The sequence below is a fragment of the Eretmochelys imbricata genome, chromosome 1 (assembly GCF_965152235.1).
Source record: "Eretmochelys imbricata isolate rEreImb1 chromosome 1, rEreImb1.hap1, whole genome shotgun sequence".
NCBI lineage: Eukaryota > Metazoa > Chordata > Testudines > Cheloniidae > Eretmochelys > Eretmochelys imbricata.
The window spans coordinates 133,969,610-133,990,964 of record NC_135572.1 but is presented as its reverse complement, the minus strand read 5'-3'; the positions used below and the strand labels follow the sequence as shown (position 1 = coordinate 133,990,964).

Sequence of the window (21,355 nt, the reverse complement as noted above, 5' to 3'; positions counted from 1 at the left end):
ATCTCACACTTGCACTTCTCTGCCAAGAGGCTACGCACACAACATGTAAATCAAATAGAAAATCGTATTTTTTTTTCTTTACACATGGCAAAGCCAAAAGGTTACTGCTATCTGAAGCTGCTCTATCTCCCTGACTCTGTAGGAGTACAGATAGGATATGGCATGCCAAATATTACCACTCTTACTTTTTTCCATTTTTTTACAAAGAGAAAAGCGAGGTGGTTTCCACCCTACACTGTGAGTCAATTTTAAATATTCTGTTAACTTTTTTTTCTCCGAATAAACAGAAGAATTTATAGTGTACTGATTCACTGTGTGCTACCAGCATAACAGATTGATTCCATGTTACATTTAAGAAGCAAGGAGTCATGTTAAAATGTTTTACAATTATTATATACTGAAGCATTTTAATTTTCTAGTTTGTAGATTTTAATCCAACATAGCACATTCCTGCACCCACGCTGTGCAGTTACAATAGATGTTTCATCAGCCAAGCGAGGCTGAAGACAAAAATATTTAATGGAGACAAAAGCTCTACAGAAATGCCAGCAAGCTAAAGGGAAGGAATGCATGATAAATGAAGAATGTGACCAGAGATAACTGGTAGGGGCATATTGAGCTTTGTGCAGTTCCACTCAAAACTTAAAATGCCGATTACTACTGTACATTATACTGGGCAAAATAAAGACTTTTTAAAAGCAACTAACACACTTCTGTTGAACAACAGTTCATTGTCAAAGCTGTTATCCCTGGATAGCAAAATTGTATCTTTGTGGCAATTTTAGAAAAATATTTTTAAAACAGAGAGCCTTTTTTATTCGATTAAAAAAAAGTCTAAATTTAGTTCGTAGAGAAAGGTTTTAACCAGGTCACTTATTGATGTTCAGATAACACAAGTACCTCACACTTCGTGAAACGCTCAGCATTTCCCCTCTATTTATGCTTGTGCTACATGCTACAACAAAAAGAAGCAACCAATATGTTTTTCCTGGCATCAAACAAAAAAACTTCTGTGAAGGACATGTAGAATATCTGATTGTACCTCAGAAAATCTAATTAACACTCCGTCCCACATGATTTATACAGTAAGATACAAATAACCCCTATTATATTATATTGCACAAACCACACTTCTCTCCTCCTTCATCCTTGATCAACGTCACATCTCTCCTAGACTGTAAATATGGGGCAAGGCCTTTGACTGATTTCTCTGTACCATGTCACATGGCACTATATATATGAGTGCATTTACATTAGTTATGCAGTGCAGGCAGTGTACGATGCCAAGCGAAGATGGGCGGGTCATGTAATCCGCAGGCAAGACAATAGATGGGCAACCTGCATCAGTGACCACAAGCAACCGCTGGGCAGACCCGAGCGGGCAGATCCCATGACAAAACTCTGGACAGAAATGGAAAGAACGTGCTCACAACAAAATGGAATGGTGTGGCGTTGACTTGCGTTCGTGAAGTTACGAGGACAAGCCGGACAAAGGTGATTTAAAGAAGTTGACTGTTTTAGCATGGTCTTTCACTACTGCCCAAACCAAGATCCTTTCTCATTCCTTTGGCCTTCCCTCTAGGTTTATGACCGCAGTGAGCTGCGCTATCCAGAGTGCCAATAGGCCAGTGTTTTTAGCAGGTTTGTAACCAGTGTGTTAAAAAACTGTACATTATAAATGTATATCTTTTGAATCATTCCTCAGTCATGTTTTCCCAATTATATAAAAAGTAATGACCCAGTGAAATATATTAGTTTTTCTCTTCCCTCCAAACTCACAATCACAGTTGGACAATTAAGTGGCATATGTGTTGGCCCTAACAAACAAAACAGGATTCCTTAACTCTTTGAAGTAAATGAAAAGGAGCAACAACTTGAAAAACTTTTAACCAGATCAAAGAGTTAAATTTCTAGCTCCTACCCCCTCGAGATTTCAGATTAAATTAGGTCTTATAAAAACAACAAGGATGCCTTGTGGCACCTTAGAGACTAACTAAAACACAGTGTTGTTTTTTTTTTAATTAAATAGAAGTTCTTCCAACTACCAGCCCTGAAACAAGTGATTTGACAAGCATCACACAGGACTTCTGTGACAGAGGCAGGGACAGAATCCTGTTCTCCAGGGCAGCATTTAACTACTTTAACAATGACACCCTCCAGTCTCTTCCTGCAATCCACTGCCTAATTCACTACACACCTCCCAACTTCTGGTACACGTGAAACAGGTCCTGGAGACTATAGCCTCCCTTTCACTACAGGACCCTGATTCATTTCCAGATCAGGTCCATACCATGCACTGAAAGAGGGAGGGGATCTGTGGAAAAAAGGTGTGTGATTATGTTATTAAAGATTGTATCACATTGCTTGTATGCACAAAGGGTGCACAGACAGCCTTAATTCTGGCATTTCCTAACTTCTAAATGCTTGACTTTGTAACTGTAATAGTGTTCTTTTAACACAGTTTTTGTGTAAATTCCTTGCTTTTAAAAAAAAAAACTGAAAAAACAAAAATTCTATCAAATAGCATCATATTGACACCTATGTGGATGATTAGTAGCATTGGAACCTTTAGATCTCCCACACAGACTTCTGCCATTTGAACTAAGGGGTCTCCAAACTGTGGGATGTGCCCCCACAGGGAGACCTGAGGAATGTTCAGGAAGTTCAGTAGGGCCAGGGCCAGCCCCCAAAAGGGAGAGGGGTGGGTAGGGAGCGCCACCCAGCCCCACTCCAGTTCCGGCCCCAGCCCCAGTTCCACTCCACCCCCTGCCCAGCTCTGGCCGCAGCCACAGTTCCACTCCATCCCCTGCTCATCATCTAGCCCAGTTCTGCCCTCATTCCCTCTCTGCCCCCACGTCAACTCCGTCTCTGCCCTAATTCCTCCCCCATACCCAGTTCTGCCCCCAGTTCCTCCATTATTGGTATGGAAAGCGACAGGAAAAGTTTGGGCACCACCGCTCTGTGCGGTCTGGCAGTAGAGGGGGATGAAACACACCCTCTGACAGTAGGTTTCAGTGATATTTGATGGCAGCAGAGGAAGCTCAGGAATCTTAAGTTCCACTCCAGCCTTTGGAGGGACTGTCTCTGGTGGACACAGACTCTTCTGTCCATTCCATCCAAGACTTCTTCTGCTCCGTGCCTTGCAACATGCTTGTCTGTTTCCCACCCCTGGCTCTTTGTCCCAGTGCCATTCTCCCCACCTAGCCAGTCCCAGCCTCCACTCCTCAGGCTTCTAATCCTAATCACAGTCTCACTGCCCAACAAGTCCTTGTCTCACCCCCAGGACTCCTCCTCTCATACTCCTTGCTCAGCTATTCCCAGTTCCTCCTCACCCCCTTGCTCCTCATCCACCCAGTCCCAGTTCCCCCACTCTCAGAACCTTGTCTAATCGTTTTTTCCCCTTTTCCCCCATCCTCCACTACCCATGTTCTCCATCCTCACTGGCTCTCAATCCCAGTCTCTCTCCCTAGGTTTCTTGCAATATGTCTCCCAGTCCCAGTCTCCTTGTCCAGTCAACTCCAGTAACCCCTGCTCAATTCTTTGCCCCAATGTATTTCCTCCCTCTCCCTTCCTCCCACATCCAGCTCTTGTGCCCCCTGCATTCACATCAGACCGCTTCCTGCTGCTTGCTTCCTGGGTCCAGCAGCAGTGCACTGAGAATGGATGAGAGTCAGCCTCCCTGCTTTCAGTCCTGGTGCTTAGCTGTGGCAGAGCAAGTCCTGGTTAGCCTGGGCTGGAGTTATACTCAGTATGGACAGAATCTTCAGAGAATTTAGATGTGAAGTTCTAGCAAGTCACCATCAAGCATGTGTGAAATGCAATTATTCAACCTTGGCCAAGATTATTCTGATTTTCACAGGAATGGAGAAAAGAAAATCCCTGACACAGTGTTACCCTCACCCCCTGCCAAATGTCAAGACTCTGCTCCCAAGCATGGGGGTGCTATAGCAACCAAAAGAAAAGGTCACCAGAATTTTTTATCATGAGCAAAGGATCTATTTTTTCTAGCCTCATTCTGAGAAATGCCTGAACCGCTTTGCTTGAAATGTTGAAAAATTTAGGCTAAGGCAGACACCTGGCTTGGAAAATGTCAGACCCAAAGGTTAAGTTTTGGCAAAGTTATATGCTACTGAACACATGGTTGTGGGAGGTGTCAGGCAATCTTAATGGTGCTACCAACCCCACCTATAAAAAGCACAGTTACAGCGATGCAATCTCATTGTCCTCAAATTACCATTTATACTAGTGCTACCCTATCACCTTCAATTGCACAGGTGTAACTGAGCACGTAATTTGAGGAGAATAGAGCTGCTAAGTAGCACAGCAAACAGAAATTAGTTAACAATTTTCTTGATGCATAAACCAGAAGAGTGTCCAATTTACTTTTACATTGTTATGTTCTGCAGGATTGATACACTAATGCAAAAAAAAAAAAAAAAAAAAGTCAAATCACTAGGTAGGCAGGTATGACCGAAGGAATTAGTGAAGGATGAACAAATTTCAAACATTTTGTTTTTAAAAATAAAAACCACCCTTTGTTAATTAGAGATCTTAAAAGTTTAAAAGCACTGCTGTTCAGTTAAGAAAGTTTTGTTTTCACTAGCTCGCTTTGAGTTTTAAGCCTTATCTACACTGATTTAGTTAAACTAGTGCAAACCTTTATGCAGTCATACTTATATTGACTTAAAACTGGTTATATTGGTTTAGCTTGCCCTGTAAATTTACCAAAGAGCTAAACAGATATAAACTGGATTTAAATTAATTTAAGAGTGTCCACACAGGGTTTTGCGACAGTTTAACAAAGCCACTTTAAAACCACAGTTTTAAACTAGTGCAAGTGTATATGGGGCTTCTGATATGTCTGACACTTGGATTTTCCCCTGAAAACAAGTATCGTAATCTTACTGATAATGTTATGTTACAGCAAACCTCAACTACCTCTGGACTAAGCACTAGCAAATTCAGTTAATTAATCTTTCTAAAATTGTTTCAGGAGGTAAACTGAAAGTGATATCGTTGCTTTGCTTCAAATCTATTTCCAAAGCTGTAGTCACAAAGAAGAGACAACAGGCTTAAGTTTACTTACCTCTTTTTGGCCTCTTCATATTGCCAGCTCAGTCTTACTTTGTCCACAAGTCTTGTTTTATCATCAAAGCAAAACTTTTTTTTGGAGTTGAGGACCAGGAAGAGAAGGAAAGGTGGAGAAACACAACACACATTAGTAACAAACATTTTAAAAAAAGACTAAAAATAAAATATAGTCTCCCCACCCAAGCTTACTAAAAAACTGTCAATGTTTCAAATAAAAATGTGTCCGCAAGAGATCGTTTGGATTCTTAAGATATGAAATTGGGTTATTAATAAATTATCTAAAGGTGCAGTAAGTGTAAAGTTAGCCCTCTCAGTAAAAACAGCCTTTCTGGAAATTAAACGAGTTAGTAACACTTAATTATGCATTGTCAAGACCTTCCTAAGTCAGAGTTCAAAATGTAAAGTACAGGATATATCAAATGAGTGCAATATTTAATTGCTTATCACAGTAGTATTCTTATTTTATGGGAAAATTCAGTGCAAAGTCATTGGGGTTTTACTTCCAAAGCAAAAAGAAAGATGTTCCCTATATGTTGAAGCATTACTCAGTATTTTAGTCCCTGGAATCCATGTCTCTTTGCTTAAATTTATCTAGAAATAAACAGATTAAACAGTTTTATTCCAATGTGCTACAACTGCTTCTTGAATCAAAAGGTTTCAGCATTGTCACCATGCTGCAATTCTTACTGTAGCAAAGCTAGCTCTCTTCTGCAAACCCTCCTCGGGCAATATGCTCTATCACGTACAGCTTTAGTTCCTCTCCCAGCAAGCCACATACAGCTTAATAGCTATAACTTCTCTAGATCCCCATACACACCAGATCACTGAGCTTCCAGTCCCTTGTCAGTTGCCTATCCTACTCTATGCACCTTCAGGCACAGGTAACACAATCCACCAATTTCCCACACTCAACCATCAGCTGATACTAATTCCCCCACTCCAGAATATTTTTCAAATTCAGGAGTGCAAGGGTTATCCTTATGCAGTTATACATTTATATTTTCTAACCAAATGTATACTATACAAACTTAGTCTTCAAAAGATACCGTAGTTGGTTTGTCTTGGATGGTATTCTGTATGCATTCTGAAGCAGAGGATATGGCTATTATCCTTTTGGTAAACTAGGAGCCTGCAGTCTGACCCACCACCAGTTTCAACAAATGACTTTCCAATTGTACCACATGACTCTCACTTTGGACCATGTGAGAAAAAGTTAGTGCCAGATAAATTCCTTCAAACTCTTCACAGACCACAATCACACGTCGTATTTATAAAAAATTCCCTTTCTACTCACCCATCACTCATGGGTGAAAGGGACTAGAGGGAAAACGGACCAAAGAAAAATGCATGGTATACAACGCTCAGAAAAAGCGGTTAACTTAAAGATCTTGAATTGTAACAATCTTTGTATCTGAAGTAACATTCAAATTCTTATACAATCTCACTGTGAATGGGCTCTCAACTACACTTCTAATTTCCTCAGATGCAGTTGCTTACTTTTTGCCCATGAAAACCTAATTCAAATGACCAAAGTAGCAGTGCATGGTAACCACTTTAACAGGCATGCACATCACAGTGTAATTCACATTGTGCTGTTTAAGTGTGGTGCTCGTATACTTTTCTTGAACATATTTTTAAAAAGGACTTGAAGGAAATGACAGCGAAAGCCTGACCAACTAGATCTAGAAGGAAGTGGATTCTTATTAAGAAAAAATATTAGACCCCTAATTTAAATTGTAAATTTCTCTCTATCTTGGAAGAAAGGAGTGGAAATCAACTTAGATCTTGGATCTTTTAATCCAGATGAAAAGATGAAACCATTGTGATAAAGAAACATGACAGCTCAGAGGGTAACAAGTCCTTGAAGCAAATGTCAAACTGGGCACCTACAACACTTTATTTTTTCCCCTCCAGCATGGCTGTAATACTAGTAAAAGTTTGATGCTTGGTGCAAACAGCTGGCAACAATTGCACTATAAAAAGGCAAAACCATAGACTGGGAGGCTTGTGAACACTCCTGTGGGGAACTATTATTCAAAATCTACTTTGCCATCTGCCCATTAGTCATGGCGATGGTAAGAAAGTGATCACTTCAGCCCAGACTGATGGAACTGAGGAGCAGATTCCTTTGCAAACACATTTCACAAAGGCCTTTTGCATGTTTGAGGATTAGAATCACAAAGCACATAACTAGTGAACATTATTTGCATACTATTAAACTAAAATGGATTCTTTTAAAAAAATGGAGAAAAAAACAAACAGTATTTTCTTCCAAGCATCCATTCCACCACAGCCAAAACATCTTTGAATTAAAATGGAAAACGAACCATAATCATGTGACTAACATAAAAGCAGCTTATTTTCCACAGCAAACATCTCACTTTGGAACACATACCTCTCCAGTGATGTCAGTTTGAGAACAAGCATCACAGTGTTGTTGAGGTAAACAGGAGTCACTGAGTGAACCAGAATTGTGCTGGAGACCTCGCAGAGAGTCTGTAATACAACAGCTATTCCTGAATCCATCCGTTAGCTTCGCCAGGCTCTAAAAAAAGAACATTAAAAAAGTGATCTAATAGAATCTAATTTTGGTTGTCCATTTTAAAAAAAAAAAATAGGAGAATTATTCCACCCACTACTTTTTCTATTATTGGGATATAATAGGAGGTTTATTAAAAAAGCTACCTGTAAGAAAGTCAAATTTATCATTTCATTCTGTGAAATGGGAACTTTGTTTTGAAAACTCCATTTCCAAAACCCCCCAATGATTGTATATTGTATGTAAGTGTTTATTAAAACTAATGTAGTTTAAATCCAAGAACAAGAAATAGCTAAGAAATATCTGTCAAATTTTCCAGTTTTCAGAGGTGTGATTAGCTCTGACTTTAATACACAGCAGCTGCCATCTTCCACGACAGACAGCAGAGCCATGTCTTACCTGCCCCTGCATCAAACACATAACACTCCTCAGTGACTGATCCCTCACCCATCCTGAAAAAATATCACCCATTGCTTCAATTTTAAATCACAGTTAATTCCATCCCTGGATTCTATAATCACAAGGTCCATGCAGCCAGAGAGGTTTTTCACTTGGATTGCAGGAAGGACAGCACTGTGAAATCTGTGGATCTGAGCAGACTGTGTTGGTAACGGTGCAGAACAGCACAGAGGGAGAACGACAGGTAAGACACAATCATGCAAAATAGCAACTGCCAGTAGGAAGGCAAGTTTTCAATTTGTTAAAATTAAATGTTAATTAAAAGAAGAAAGCAAATATTTTTATACAAGCTTAATCAACATGATTTGGGGTTTTTAAAGTTCCCATTAAGCAGAGTTTCTCTTCAAGATAAATAGCCAATTTTTAATTTCATGATTTGACTATTTGATTATTCACCCGGTCCTGCAAACTTTCAAAAGATTTTTTCTTTTGGCACAATTAAAACAAAAACCATACAGTGTGGCATGCATGAGAGAGACCACTGGCATCCACCACTGTGAAAAAATTAAACATAAAATATTTAAATAAACTTCTCCCACACATTCCCAAAAAGAGATAAGCCACACTAACAAATCCTATCAAAAATTAAGTTAACCTACTATGACCATACTGACCAGCATCAGGTAGAAGACTGTTACCTTACAAAGAACTAATCGGATTCTAAACTACAGAGGCTCAGTGCCAGTGAAACACAGTTTGCTGATTTTAGATTCCTATGGGGATTGCGAATTTGCAACGACCTTTAGTTATTAGGCACACCCAATTTATTAAGAAAAAAAAGACATAATACAGCTCAGTGGTTCTCAAACCGTAGTTCACAAAGAGCTGCAGACAACATGGTACTTCTGGCATCTCCCCTTTGCTTACAGTTGGACAACTACAGAAGCAAGAAAAAAGCCCTTCCTGAAAGCTAATAGAGGAGAGGGGCTTAGTGCCCTCTGATTCCCACACATGCTCTACCACACGGTGTGGTCCCACTTTCATCTATCCTGCCCGGCTCAAAGTCATTCGTCTCCACGAGGTACAGGGAAAATGGAGCTGTGCTGGGTGTAGGGCAATGGGGGTCTTCTGCCTGAAACTTCTCCCACTTCATAGTTCTATCCTGGGGACACTATACCAAATACACACACACATACTATCAGATACTATTTTGGGGCAAGAGACCTGTACTTCATGTTAGATAGAAACAACTCTTCAACTTCAATATTTCCTACTCAATCCCCCAACCCAGTAAAAGAAAAAGAAAATCTCCCCAGGGCTGTCAATGGCTGTTAAAATTAAAAAAGAAACACACACACTGGCGCAGACAAAATCAATATAAATCTACACTTTGGAGGCACGGGGGAAGAGTAGCTCTCAGAAGTCTAACCACGCACACAAACTTTTATAAACATTCCCCCATCTTTTTGGAGCAATGACACCACATATATGGCACTATTTCTAACCACAGCACCCAGTTTAAATCTGTCCCCCTCTTCCTTCCTTGCCTCAGACTTCTCTCCCGCATGTCCTCGTCCAATTATCATATTTCTACAACAGCCACAGTTTTCTGAGCACCTACAGAAGACTGAGTCACCTCTGCTATGTTTAGGTCCACTGCCTACACCTTACAGATTTAGATTAAGAGGTAGTTATGAAGGTTTCTATTTCCTCTTTCTGGAATAATTTACGAAGTGTTTAAACATAAAACTCCCAATTCCTCCATAACCACTGCTTTTTCCAAAATGTGTTTATTGTGAGTGAGATTTTTTTTCCCTTCTCCTGCTAAGCAATGTTTTTAAAATGTAAGAGTAATATGGAAAATTTTAAACAGACTTCATTCTGGTTCTACATGACTGATATACTCATATTTTGAAATTTAAATATTTTTATTTTGTTAAATCTTAAAATTGGGTCAGGATTGTAAAGTATGCCAAAATTGAATAAAATATGTAACTACTAATTTTGAAACAAATGAATATTAAAAGACTATTGCACCATAATACGCACTGGAAGAAATATACAATTGTGACAACTTCAATTCTCATCAGTAAAACAGATCTAAAACCAACGACCAATATCATCCTAAATGTCTCATTTGTTCTGTATGACTTCTTATTCCAGGCTTGCCAGAGGACCCATTTCAGTCCAGGATATTTAACTTGATTCTAGATTTGTAATTACTTAATAGTACTTTTTAGGCCACTGCTATCACTCTTAAAGTTTGTTTTAAAGGTCCAGTTCTCAAGACTTCTCAGTCTTTCAGGTGGACACTGTGTTGCTGGGTTAAGACATAAGAATAAAAAAAAATAGTCTAGTGGGAGAGTTAAACAAGGTCAGTAGTTGAGCTGATCCAAGATTTCTCACACACAAGTCTTTAAACTGCCAGTTACTTTCCCCAAATGTGCATTATGGAATCCAGGAAGAATTGCTTTTCTAATTATTCTCACTAGCCATGGCATGTGGAAGGCTGAAAACCATTTTAAAAGTTGGCCAATACAAAATAGCAAATATACTGAAAGTTGCCAAGGCTGAAATTTTTAATAGTGACTTCACTGTTCTGCCTACTTAGACAATGTTTTGTAGTCCATCAGCTGACCTTTGGGTAATGCTTCAGAGACTGAATAATTTTTAAACTATGGAAACATAATATAAGAAGATTACAAGATACCCAGATAATTAATCAAACAAAAGGTAACAGAACATGATGAAACTACTGCAGAGAGAGATGAAAGATGCATTTGAAAGGCTATGTTAACTTACTAGGCTCCTAAAAGTTAGCAGCCAAGATATTCCCTTGCACAGCAGAGGTGATTTAACAGAACTATCCTTGTCATCTTTCCGAGCCCACAGGCTCTCTGGGTTTTTTTAATAAGGTGTATAATGCTAACATATGGTATGTAGTTGAGACTTAAAAAAAGGAAAGGGGAGAGGTTAATGCCTAATGATAGTGAGATAGGGATGAAGAGGCTTCATACAATCATATGTGATTACATTCCAGTTATCTGGACTAGTACATCATAGTACTACTAGTCCTCCGCTGGAAGTTGAAGCCAAAAAGGTGGATCACTGAATTTTTAAAAACCATAGGACAAGCTGTAATGGTCAAGAGGGGCAAAAATGTTATTAGAGGCCTGGATAGATTCTAAATGAGGATAAATTAATAAAATAAACACTTCATAGTTTAAAGAAGATAGGAGGAAACATCGTATAGAGATATATAAAATAATAAGTGGGTTAGCACATTCCCTGTTTCATTATACAAACAAAAAGAGAACATAAAATGAAATTAAAGACAAGTAATGTAAAACTGATCAAAGAATATATTTTCTTATGTAACGTAATTACTCTGTGAAACTCAAGGTATCCGTGAAGTCAAGAGTTTACATGGATTAAAGTAAAGATGAGACATTTATATGAATAATAAGATTTAGTTATACTATCTAGGGTATAAACGATTCAGGGATATGAACTCTCAGGCTCAGGACATAGGCCAACCACTAATGGATAGGGATGAGTAAGTAACTTTCCAGATAAGCATGTTACTGCATAATCTGTCCACGATGTGGGTTTTGCACCACTCCTCTACTTCTGATCAATGTCAGACAGAATATCAGACTAGATCAGACCACTATCTGATTCAGTTTAGCAATTCCTATGCACCTACAAACAACGGAAAACAGCAGAGACCAGGGGAAGCTACATTTTTGCAGCTATTCATCCAGTAGAAAGTTTCTTACCTGCATAAGGTCCTGCCTTTCTTTCTCACCCATACAAATAGCTTTCTTTATGGTTCGGAGCTCATTCATTATGGCCTGGGCTTCATCCAGTTTATAATTTGTATGAGCATTTGACATTTTACGATCAATCCTGTTGGCAAAAATTCAGAGAAATTTAAAAGTTAACTAATTATGCAAAAGTTCCAAAAGTATTGGTTGCTAATATGCCACTTCATTTATAAGAATAAAATGGTATATTTACTTTGAATTAACAAACACCAAGTATTTATAATATTCTGAAGTTATCTGACCATAAACCAGGAAACTGAAATGGCAATGCAGTTGGCCCAACTCCGCTTCCCCAGAACTGACAAGTTTCCTGTTTTTAACCTCCGGAACCAGAGTTCACAGTTCATGCAACATAAACATACACTCTAAAGGCAGTTTTATGTAATAAAATAAAATTAACTTACAAAGTAGAATTACAGATGGTTAAGTTGAAATAGACCCCTTAGTGTAAGCTGCTCCAATACCCTGCCAATGCAGCATTGATTCATAGATTCCAAGGCCAGAAGGGGCCATTGTGATCATCTAGTCTGACCTCCTGTATAACACGATCCATAGAACTCCCCCAAAATAATTCCTTTTGATCTAGAGCATATCTTTTAAAGAACATCCTATCTTGATTTAAAAATTGTCAGGGATAGAGAATCCGCCACAACCATTGGTAACTGGTTCCAATAGTTCATTACCCTCACTGTTAAAAATGTACACCTTATTTCCAGTACAAATTTGTCTAACTTTCTATCACTGGATCTTGTTATACCTTTGTCTGCTAGACTGAAGAGCCCATTATCAAATATCTGTTCCCCATGTTGGTAATTCTAGACTGAGATCAAGTCACCCCTTAACCTTTTCGTTAAGTAGATAGACATTATTGAGTCTACCACAATAAGGCATATTTTCTAATACTGTACTATAATCATTCTTGTGGCTCTTCTCTGAACCCTCTCCAATTAATCACCATCCTTGCTCTTTACAGCATATTTCCTAGGACTTTGTTCAGTCTTGTTTTAAAAGTTTCTAGTGATGGGACTCTCACAATTTTCCTTGGGACAAGAAGTTCTGATTGATATCCAGCCTAAACTAGGAATAATCAATACTTATTCTTTCTGCTGAATTTCAGTGTTCACATCAAAATGGGATCTCATGGCCAGCTTGAAATCACAGGACTGTCCCACAAAATTTCCAACTCAATCCATAGCAGGACACACTCTGGATCTTATCTTTGGTCTGTGAGTTGGGGGTCTGAAGATAACATCTTTATCAAAGCCAGACCACTTCTTGCTCAAGGTTAAGGTCAGCTTCTTTCAGGGGGAAGATCTGTTAGGGCGCTGACGGACCTAGTGCAGGTCCAGATATCTCTGGTGGGTTCTGCTGCTCAACCATTAAATCATTCTGTCAACAGTTTAGCTGATTATGGTAACTTGTTATCAGTAATCATTGACAGACCAACACCTACATACTCTCTCCCATTACCTCATCCTCACAACTCACGTAGAGATACCAATTAAAAATAAGACCAGAGTCCCTACAGATCTTTCTAGAATAAACACTCCGATTGAGATTTCAAAGCTGACAGGGGGATTTAGCCAGCTACTCACTAAAGTTAATGTTAACCTCAACTTCTATGCCTACAGTAGTGTAAAAGAAAGTGTGTATAGGGGGAGAAAGCACGCATAGGGGGAGAGCTAGTAAGAATACTGTTATGGGCTATATGCCACAGCTAATAAAGGAAATCTGTCAGCAGAAATCTCATAATTCAATACAAAGATTGAGTAATACAAAGTGAGAATACTCACAAACTGTATTTACTTGACAATACTATGGATACTAAGAGCTCAAAAATATTCTTTCTGGTAAGCTGACAAGAGTATTGTCAAAGCCGCAAGAGTATTATAAATTAAAAAAAAAAAAAAAGGACAAGGATTTGTGGCTTAGATAGAATGAAAATTATGACAAAAATATCAAAATGCGAACAAGTATTTATGATAGGGAACAAGCATACCACAGGAAATTATCTTTCATATTCTAGCAGAATGATACAAGATAAACAGAGAGAGAAGATTTATAGCCACCGTGAGGCTGGCAGACCAGGTGCCAGCTTATGACAAAGCCCCAGGCCTCACTGAACACTTACAAGTGCATAGTTAGAAACCAGTCTTGCTTATCTGTGTTAGCATTATCAAAATAAATAGTATATGTTAAGATTGTAAGAATGTGGTTAGTGGTTTATAAAATGCTTGTAGGATGCTGCATATATTGTTCTCACTCAGCTGTACCCCAAGTCAGAACATAACAGCAAACATCTGTATTGTATATAGCCTTATAACTAAGTAACCCATCGAACAAGAAAGAATGCAAATGCTGGTTTCTTACAAGATGTTTTAAATCCTGTTCATTAAACAAAAATGAGCCATTGTGTGAGATCAAGGATCAAAGACTTTGTAAAGTGCATACCTCCCCACCCTCCGGAAGAAGGGGCCTGTGTGGGAACTGCTGCTGTCAGCTTGGTTTGTGTGAGAAGAGGCTATAAATATGTTTACAAGAAAGAATTCTTCATCTCTGGACTGTTTGGATTCTAACTGAAAGAAAAGACTAAGGTCCCCAGAGTTACTCTGCGTAGCCCTAAAAAATTTTTGTGAACTGGCAGATTACTACATCTTTGCTACCTTTCAAAGTTATAGACTGTGACTCATCCGTACATATATTTTCATCTGCTTTAACCTCTGAACAACTCCTTTTTTCTCTCAACTAATACACCTTGGCTGCCAGTGTTGTATTTAATGTGAGATCTGGGGTGCAAATTGACCTGGGTGAGTGACTGCTTTCTTTGGACTGGGTGCAACCAGAATATTTTGTGATTTTTTTGTTGTAAGTGACCACTTATCACATAGTCCAGTTTGCCTGGGTGGCAAAATAGACTGGAGTGTCTAAGAGGCCTGGCTGTGACTCCATATAAGACTATTACAGTACTTTGGGAGTTCACATTTGTTACTACGTTGGTGAAATCGAATTATAGAACATACCGCCAGTTTGCGATGTCTGCCCTAAGGTAGGCACTCACGGTCATGAGCCACTCCAGACAGCGTGACAGCCACCACAAAAGGAGGACAACTAGGTTCCTGGAGTCGATTAACAAAGACTTACTTTTGATGTCCTATCTAGCAAGATGTCATTAAGCTACTCCAAGCTAGCAGAACCCTGACACAATCTTGAGCTACTCAGTGCTGACTAGCAGAAACTCAAACTTTATTGAAGGAGAGAGGCTGTTGAATTGCAATACGGAAGGAGGAAAATGATAATAAAAATGATAATTTGCCAAATACACTGAAAATACTAAAATATGACACTGAATACACTACTGTATAAGAATAACTTTATATATAGCCTGAAGAGACACGTCTCTTGCCCCATCATACAGCATGTGCCTACCACCACCCACTTTCCATTAACTAATCTGATGAAACTCCATTTTCAATGGAGTCTTATCGACATAAATAAAAATAAATTGAAAAAAAAAAAAAGGAAAGGAAAACTATTACCAGGTAAATAAGCCATCAGTGAGTTTAGCAATTATGCTAATTCTGGTGATTCTATTGAGAGTCTTGTGATATTTTGATCTACTGAAAGACCTAGCTCCTGGAGTCATGTCACTAACCTCCTTGCAAAGAAAAGGTGGGAAACATGAACCCTGAAATTTCAAACACCAGAGAGGACGTAAAGGTGTTACTTTTAACAATCTCATGATTCTTTTGGGCCTGACTCGTGATTTTTGAATGATATGAGCTGGCAGCACAGGTAAGATTCTGACCAGACTAGACCAAACCACAGTAGAAAAAGTGACTTAAACTCACTAAGAATTGCATATGATACAGAAAGTATTTGGCTTTAACCCAAGGTCACGTTAATATCAAGAACTTGGATTCAATTCAAGTATTAGGCCAGAAAGCCCCCTTCTACCCTCCTGTTGCTTGACATCTACAAGAAGACATCTAGAGAAAAGAAAGATATTTAACTTCAAGTGGAATATTCTACAGGTAAGTATCTGCTAATTCATGTTCTGGGGGAGAGTTGGAGGCTGACTAGTGAGTTTTTATTTTCTCAGACAAAGGGTCACAGCCAATTATACTGTAAACAGTATGATTGACAGCCATACAGTCAATCCAAGCTGACCTAATATTCTAAGGCTGTGGGTCCCAAACTTTTTACTAAGGCGACCCACCAGGGATCTGCCAATCATCCATCACCCCCTCACTCCTGGTGTGTGTGTGTAAAAAAATAAAAATACTATTTTTTTTAAATCATGTAATTGTGCAACAGACATTTTTATTTTGTTTGCAGCTACTCAGCTCCTCTGCTTCCCCTACACTCAGTCCTACAGCTCCCTGCTCCTCCCTCCCCAGTCCATCCTAGCCCCCAAGCCAACGCTTGGCTCTCCCCAGCCCCCTTGCCCTTGGTCTCCCAGGCCTGCTCTCCCCCTTACCTCCCAGCTGGCCCCTCTTTCCCCATGGCTGGGCTGCGACCACTAACAGGCTGCTAACTGTCCATTCACTAGCTCCGGCCACTTCCTCCACGCTGCTGCTGCAACTGCCCAGACCTTGCTCCCCACATCGCTGCCTCCTGCCCCAGCCCAGCAGAAGAGAGAAGTCAAGATTAGTGCTTCGGGGCACACATGGAGGCGGGACCTGATTGGAAGGGTGACAGGTGACACACCCAGACCCTTCCTGGAAGACATCAGTGGCTTATTACCAATTATTTGGGAAACATTGTTCAAAAGAATACACAAAGTTACTGTCAAGGTTCCTTCCCCACTCTGAACTCTAGGGTACAGATGCGGGGACCTGCATGAAAACCTCCTAAGCTTACTTTTACCAGCTTAGGTTAAAACTTCCCCAAGGTACAAACTATTTTACCCTTTGCCCTTGGACTTCCACTGCCACCACCAAACATTTATCTGGGTTTATTTTTATTAGGAAAGCGTCGTTTGGAAACGTCTTTCCCACCAAAATCCTCCCAACCCTTGCACCCCACTTCCTGGGGAAGGTTTGGTAAAAATCCTCACCAATTTGCATAGGTGACCACAGACCCAAATCCTTGGATCTTAGAACAATGAAAAAAGCATTCAGTTCTTGAAAAGAAATATTTTAATAGAAGAAACAGTAAAAAGAATCACCTCTGTAAAATCAGGGTGGAAAATACCTTACAGGGTAATCAGATTCAAAACACAGAGAATCCCTCTAGGCAAAACCTTAAGTTACAAAAAAGACACACAGACAGGGATATTCATTCTATTCAGCTCAGCTTAATTTTCTCAGCCATTTAAAGAAATCAGAATCTAACGCATATCTAGCTAGATTACTTACGAAGTTCTAAGACTCCATTCCTGTTCTGTCCCCAGCAAAAGCATCACCCAGACAGAGAGAGAGGCTTTGTTTCTCCCTCCCCCCAGCTTTTGAAAGCATCTTGTCTCCTCATTGGTCATTTTGGTCGGGTGCCAGCGAGGTTATCCTAGCTTGTTAACCCTTTACAGATGAAAGGATTTTTCCTCTGGCCAGGAGGGATTTTAAAGGTGATTACTCTTCCCTCTATATTTATGACAGTTACTATTAATTAATATTCTTCCAAGTCATATTCCCATTCATAAATTGCTAGTTTTGAAGGCAACACTAAGAAGATATATCCATATATTAAAAAAAAAGTAGCAGCATTCCTGCCCACAGGATTGCCCTCCATGGTGCCTCAGGCCCCGTGCCGGCACCACATCCCTGGGGTCCCGGGGGGCCGGGGGGAGCAGGAGGGGGTAGAGGGCTTCGTGCGCTGCCCTTGCCTCCAGGCACCACCCTCTGAAGCTCCCGTTGGCCGGAAACAGGGAACTGCGGCCAATGGGAGCTTTGGGGGAGGTACCTGGAGGGCTAGCAAGGGCAGCATGTGGAGCCCTGTGGGCCCCCCTCAGCGGCCACGCAGGGACGTGGTTCTGGCTGCTCCCCAGAGCGGTCTGGCGTGGGGCCAGGACAGGCATGCAGGGAGCCGGCCCTGGCCCCGCTGCGCGCCGCTGCCACCCCGGAACCATTTTAGGTAAGTGGCACCGGGTCGGAACCCGAACACTTCCTTCACCCCAACTTCCTGCCCTGAGCCCCCTGCTGCACCCTGCACCCCTGTGTACCCCAACTCCCTCCCCTGAGCCCCGTCACACCCCGCACCCCTCCTGCATCCAACCCTCTGCCTTGAGTTCCCTTCCGCAGTCCGCACCCCTCCTGTACCCCTGCCCTGAGCCCCCTCCTGCACTCTGCATACCTCCTACACCCCAACCCCCTTCTCTGAGCCCCCTCATACACTCCTCTTCCCCAATCCCTTGCCCTGAGCCATTCCCGCACCCCCTTCCACACCCTGCACTCCCTCCGGCACCCCAACCCCTTGCCCCGACCCTGCATACAATTTCCCCACCCAGATGTGTGGCCCTTGGCCCAAAAAGTTTGCCCACCCCTGCCTTAGATACAATAAAAAATGGGTAAGGCACAAACTGTTGGTCATCAAGGCATAATCAAACCACTAAATAACAGGGGACAGAAATAAACTGCCCCTTTGAGTACATTATTGTCCATTATGGAGATTGTTCCGTCTTTCTTTGAAATATCTGGTATTGACCACTGTCAGAGACAAGATTTTGGACTAGATGGACCATAATTCTGATCCTTCTTAGCAATTTCTATGATCCTAACTTAATTTTTCTTCATATTTCTTCAAATACTTGAAAGACGTTTGTCCCCATTGAGCATTAGGCCCATAGCATATTTTAAGTTTTAAAATTAACTATTTAATTATGTGAGCATAAAAAATGTTTTGCCATTCTTTGCTTGGCATTTTTCCTCCCTCCCTCCCAAAGATACATTTTTCATGAGGCCCTCAATCAACAATACTCATTAGTTTTGATAAAACAAAAATCCCTCAATACTTGGGTGAGCCCAAGTAAGACAGTTTTTTGCCCACCAGATCCATTTTTGAGAAGGCTACATGAGAGTGAAAATACAGTTTGAAAACAGAATTACTTTTTTAAAGTTATTTTACTGTGATTGTGAATTCATTCCTTTTAGCAAAGAAATCAGGAAGTCTACATCCTGGATTTTTTAAGAGAGTGGGATGGTATAGATTGTCTGTTTCTTAAGGTACATCTACACTGGCAGAATTACATCACCGAGAGTTACAGCACTGCTCAGAGAGCGCTGAAGGGAAACCGCTGAGGACAGGGCAGCAGAGTTCACACTGATGACCAGAGAGGCGAGAACAGGCATTGTGGGACACTCCCCGGAGGTCAATGGCAGTGCTGTAATCGCCAGGGTGTCTACACTGGTGCTGCGGCATGGTAGTCCTGGCACGGAAAGCTGTACAGCTCTCGTCGGGGTGGGTTTTTTTTTTTTTTTTTTTTTACAGTGCTGCAACTGTGCAGTTTCTGCACACTAAGTGGCTTGGCAGTGTGTTCACCTTGGGAGCTACACCACAGAAAGCTACTTTACTGTGCAGAAGCTTGCCAGTGTAGACAAGGCCTTACACTACAATGCTAACCGCATCTTTAAATAAAAACTTTGTCCCTTCTTTTGGGCCAAGGAGCTACAGAGCTCTCCAGGTTGGGCATTTGGGGAATCATTTGTCCCTAAGAGAATTCAATTGTATGAGCCCTCATTTGGGAATTAAGGGTAGGATTTTTAAAATCACTCATCACTTCCCTAATTCTGCTCCCGTTTAAACCAATGGGATTGACTTCAACAGAAGCAGAGTTAGACCAACGCTGAGCACTTTTGAAAATCCCACCCTAACTGCCTTTTCTTTGCAGCAAGACTTTTCATTTTGACTTTTGATGCACAGCACAGAGAATTATGCTAGTGACTGACTTAAAGTGACAGGATTCTGCATGGAAGCCTCCTTCATCTGTAACTTGAGCTGTACTTGGACACACACACATACACCCCCCCCATCCTTGTTCTCACTTCTACATCTCATATATTAATTATCCATTCTTTATTACGTACCATTTATAATTTAGTAACACCTAGAGGCCACAACAAGATCAGGTCCTTTTGTGTTAGACTCTGCAAAAAAAATTCTCATTCCCTTTCCCCTCTTGTTTCGGTCTGTTCTTCCGTCTTCAAGTTTTTCTTTTTATGCATTTTGGTGATTTTTTTCTTCCCACTAGCTTTCTCAGAGTGCTGTCCTATTTTCCTCTGCCTCTTTCTTCCAGTCTCTGCCCCTCTGTGAAGCCCCCCACTCTTAGCTTCACAGTGTTCTTTCCAACATTTTCATTCTTTAGCAGTTTATCTCCCTTTCTCTATGCTATTCCCCTTGCATTTTCCCCCTCCCAGATCCTTCACATTCAGTCTTTCCCATTTCCTTCCCCACTGCTTTTCTCCTTCCTTCCCTCTCTTCTCCACATTCCCCCACAACCCCTGCTGTTGCTATACTTTTTTCTCTTCTCTCCCCCACTCTCCTGGAGTTGGCAACAATTCTCCAAACCAGCAGGAACCCAGGAGCTGCCAGACCCCCAACTGAAGGACATATTTGTGTAACCTCTGAGCAGGTTATTTTCTTCATACAACATGAGAAAAAAAGGAAAGAGAAATCCTCTCAAATTCACCAGAGTGCACATGGAACACTCCAGTAGTTCCCAGACCACTAGTTGATTTAAAATAGCATACCCTGATAATAACACTGCTCTGATTTTTTTCCTCTTGTCCATAACCTCCCCTCATAACTTGAGACATCTATCCCCTGCTGACTATTTTTGCTCCCCCAAAAGCGTGCAGGCTTCTTTCCCTGTTGCTCAGTCGACTACTACCTACTGCATGTCTCTCTCTTCAGTGCAAAAACCTGGCCTCCAGCTCCTTGTTCAGCTGGGCACAGTTCTACAGGCAGCTGCACGAAGCCAGAGCTAGGATCTAGCTGTCTGCACCTAAGAGAAGCAAGCTGGCGAGGAAAAAGGTATGGGCTTTTGCGTAGCTGCTTGCCACAGTCCGGGATTGCAGTTTCCCAGAAGAAGTTTTCAAAACCTGGGAATGTTACAACCAAATCAGGACTATTGACAGGCATGCACTAGTGGCTTTCCTTCTCTGTCCTTTGCTCCCACTTACCAGAGGAATAATGGTAGGATCCTTTGATGCATGTGTTCTCCTTTGGGAGCACAGAACAGAATGAACATCTGCTCTAAACAACGAAGCTTAAAAGGAGCCAGCCACCACTCTTCTGCTCTTTGGCTTCAACTTTCAAGCTAGGGAGCAGGTCTGCAGTGCACGCAAGAATCTGGGAGCTTCCCAGTTACCACAGCTCCTCAACTCCAGTATCTTTTCACCTGCTACATACTTCCATCTCCACAGTTAAACAGGCCCATCAAAGTTGGGTAGGAGCAGAGACAGACGTTACAGTTAACAGTCACCATGTTTATTTTTTTGTTCTACTACCTGTACTGCAGGCTGAGTGGCCTCAGTGACCACATATACCTGAAAGAGCTGTATCCTTC

The 21,355-nt window shown here is 40.9% G+C and overlaps 1 protein-coding gene across 1 annotated transcript in view; it reads right to left on the bottom strand.

Moving 5' to 3' along the window:
- The window catches only part of WWC3 (WWC family member 3), a 167,599-nt gene that overhangs the window by 66,831 nt on the left and 79,413 nt on the right, over positions 1-21,355 (bottom strand). Inside the window, exons 6-8 of the mRNA XM_077807163.1 lie at positions 11,809-11,938; positions 7,487-7,636; positions 5,087-5,160 (exon numbers count right to left, since the gene is read on the bottom strand). Of these exons, the coding sequence (XP_077663289.1) occupies positions 5,087-5,160; positions 7,487-7,636; positions 11,809-11,938 (354 nt within the window). The remainder of the gene's footprint in view (positions 1-5,086; positions 5,161-7,486; positions 7,637-11,808; positions 11,939-21,355) is intronic.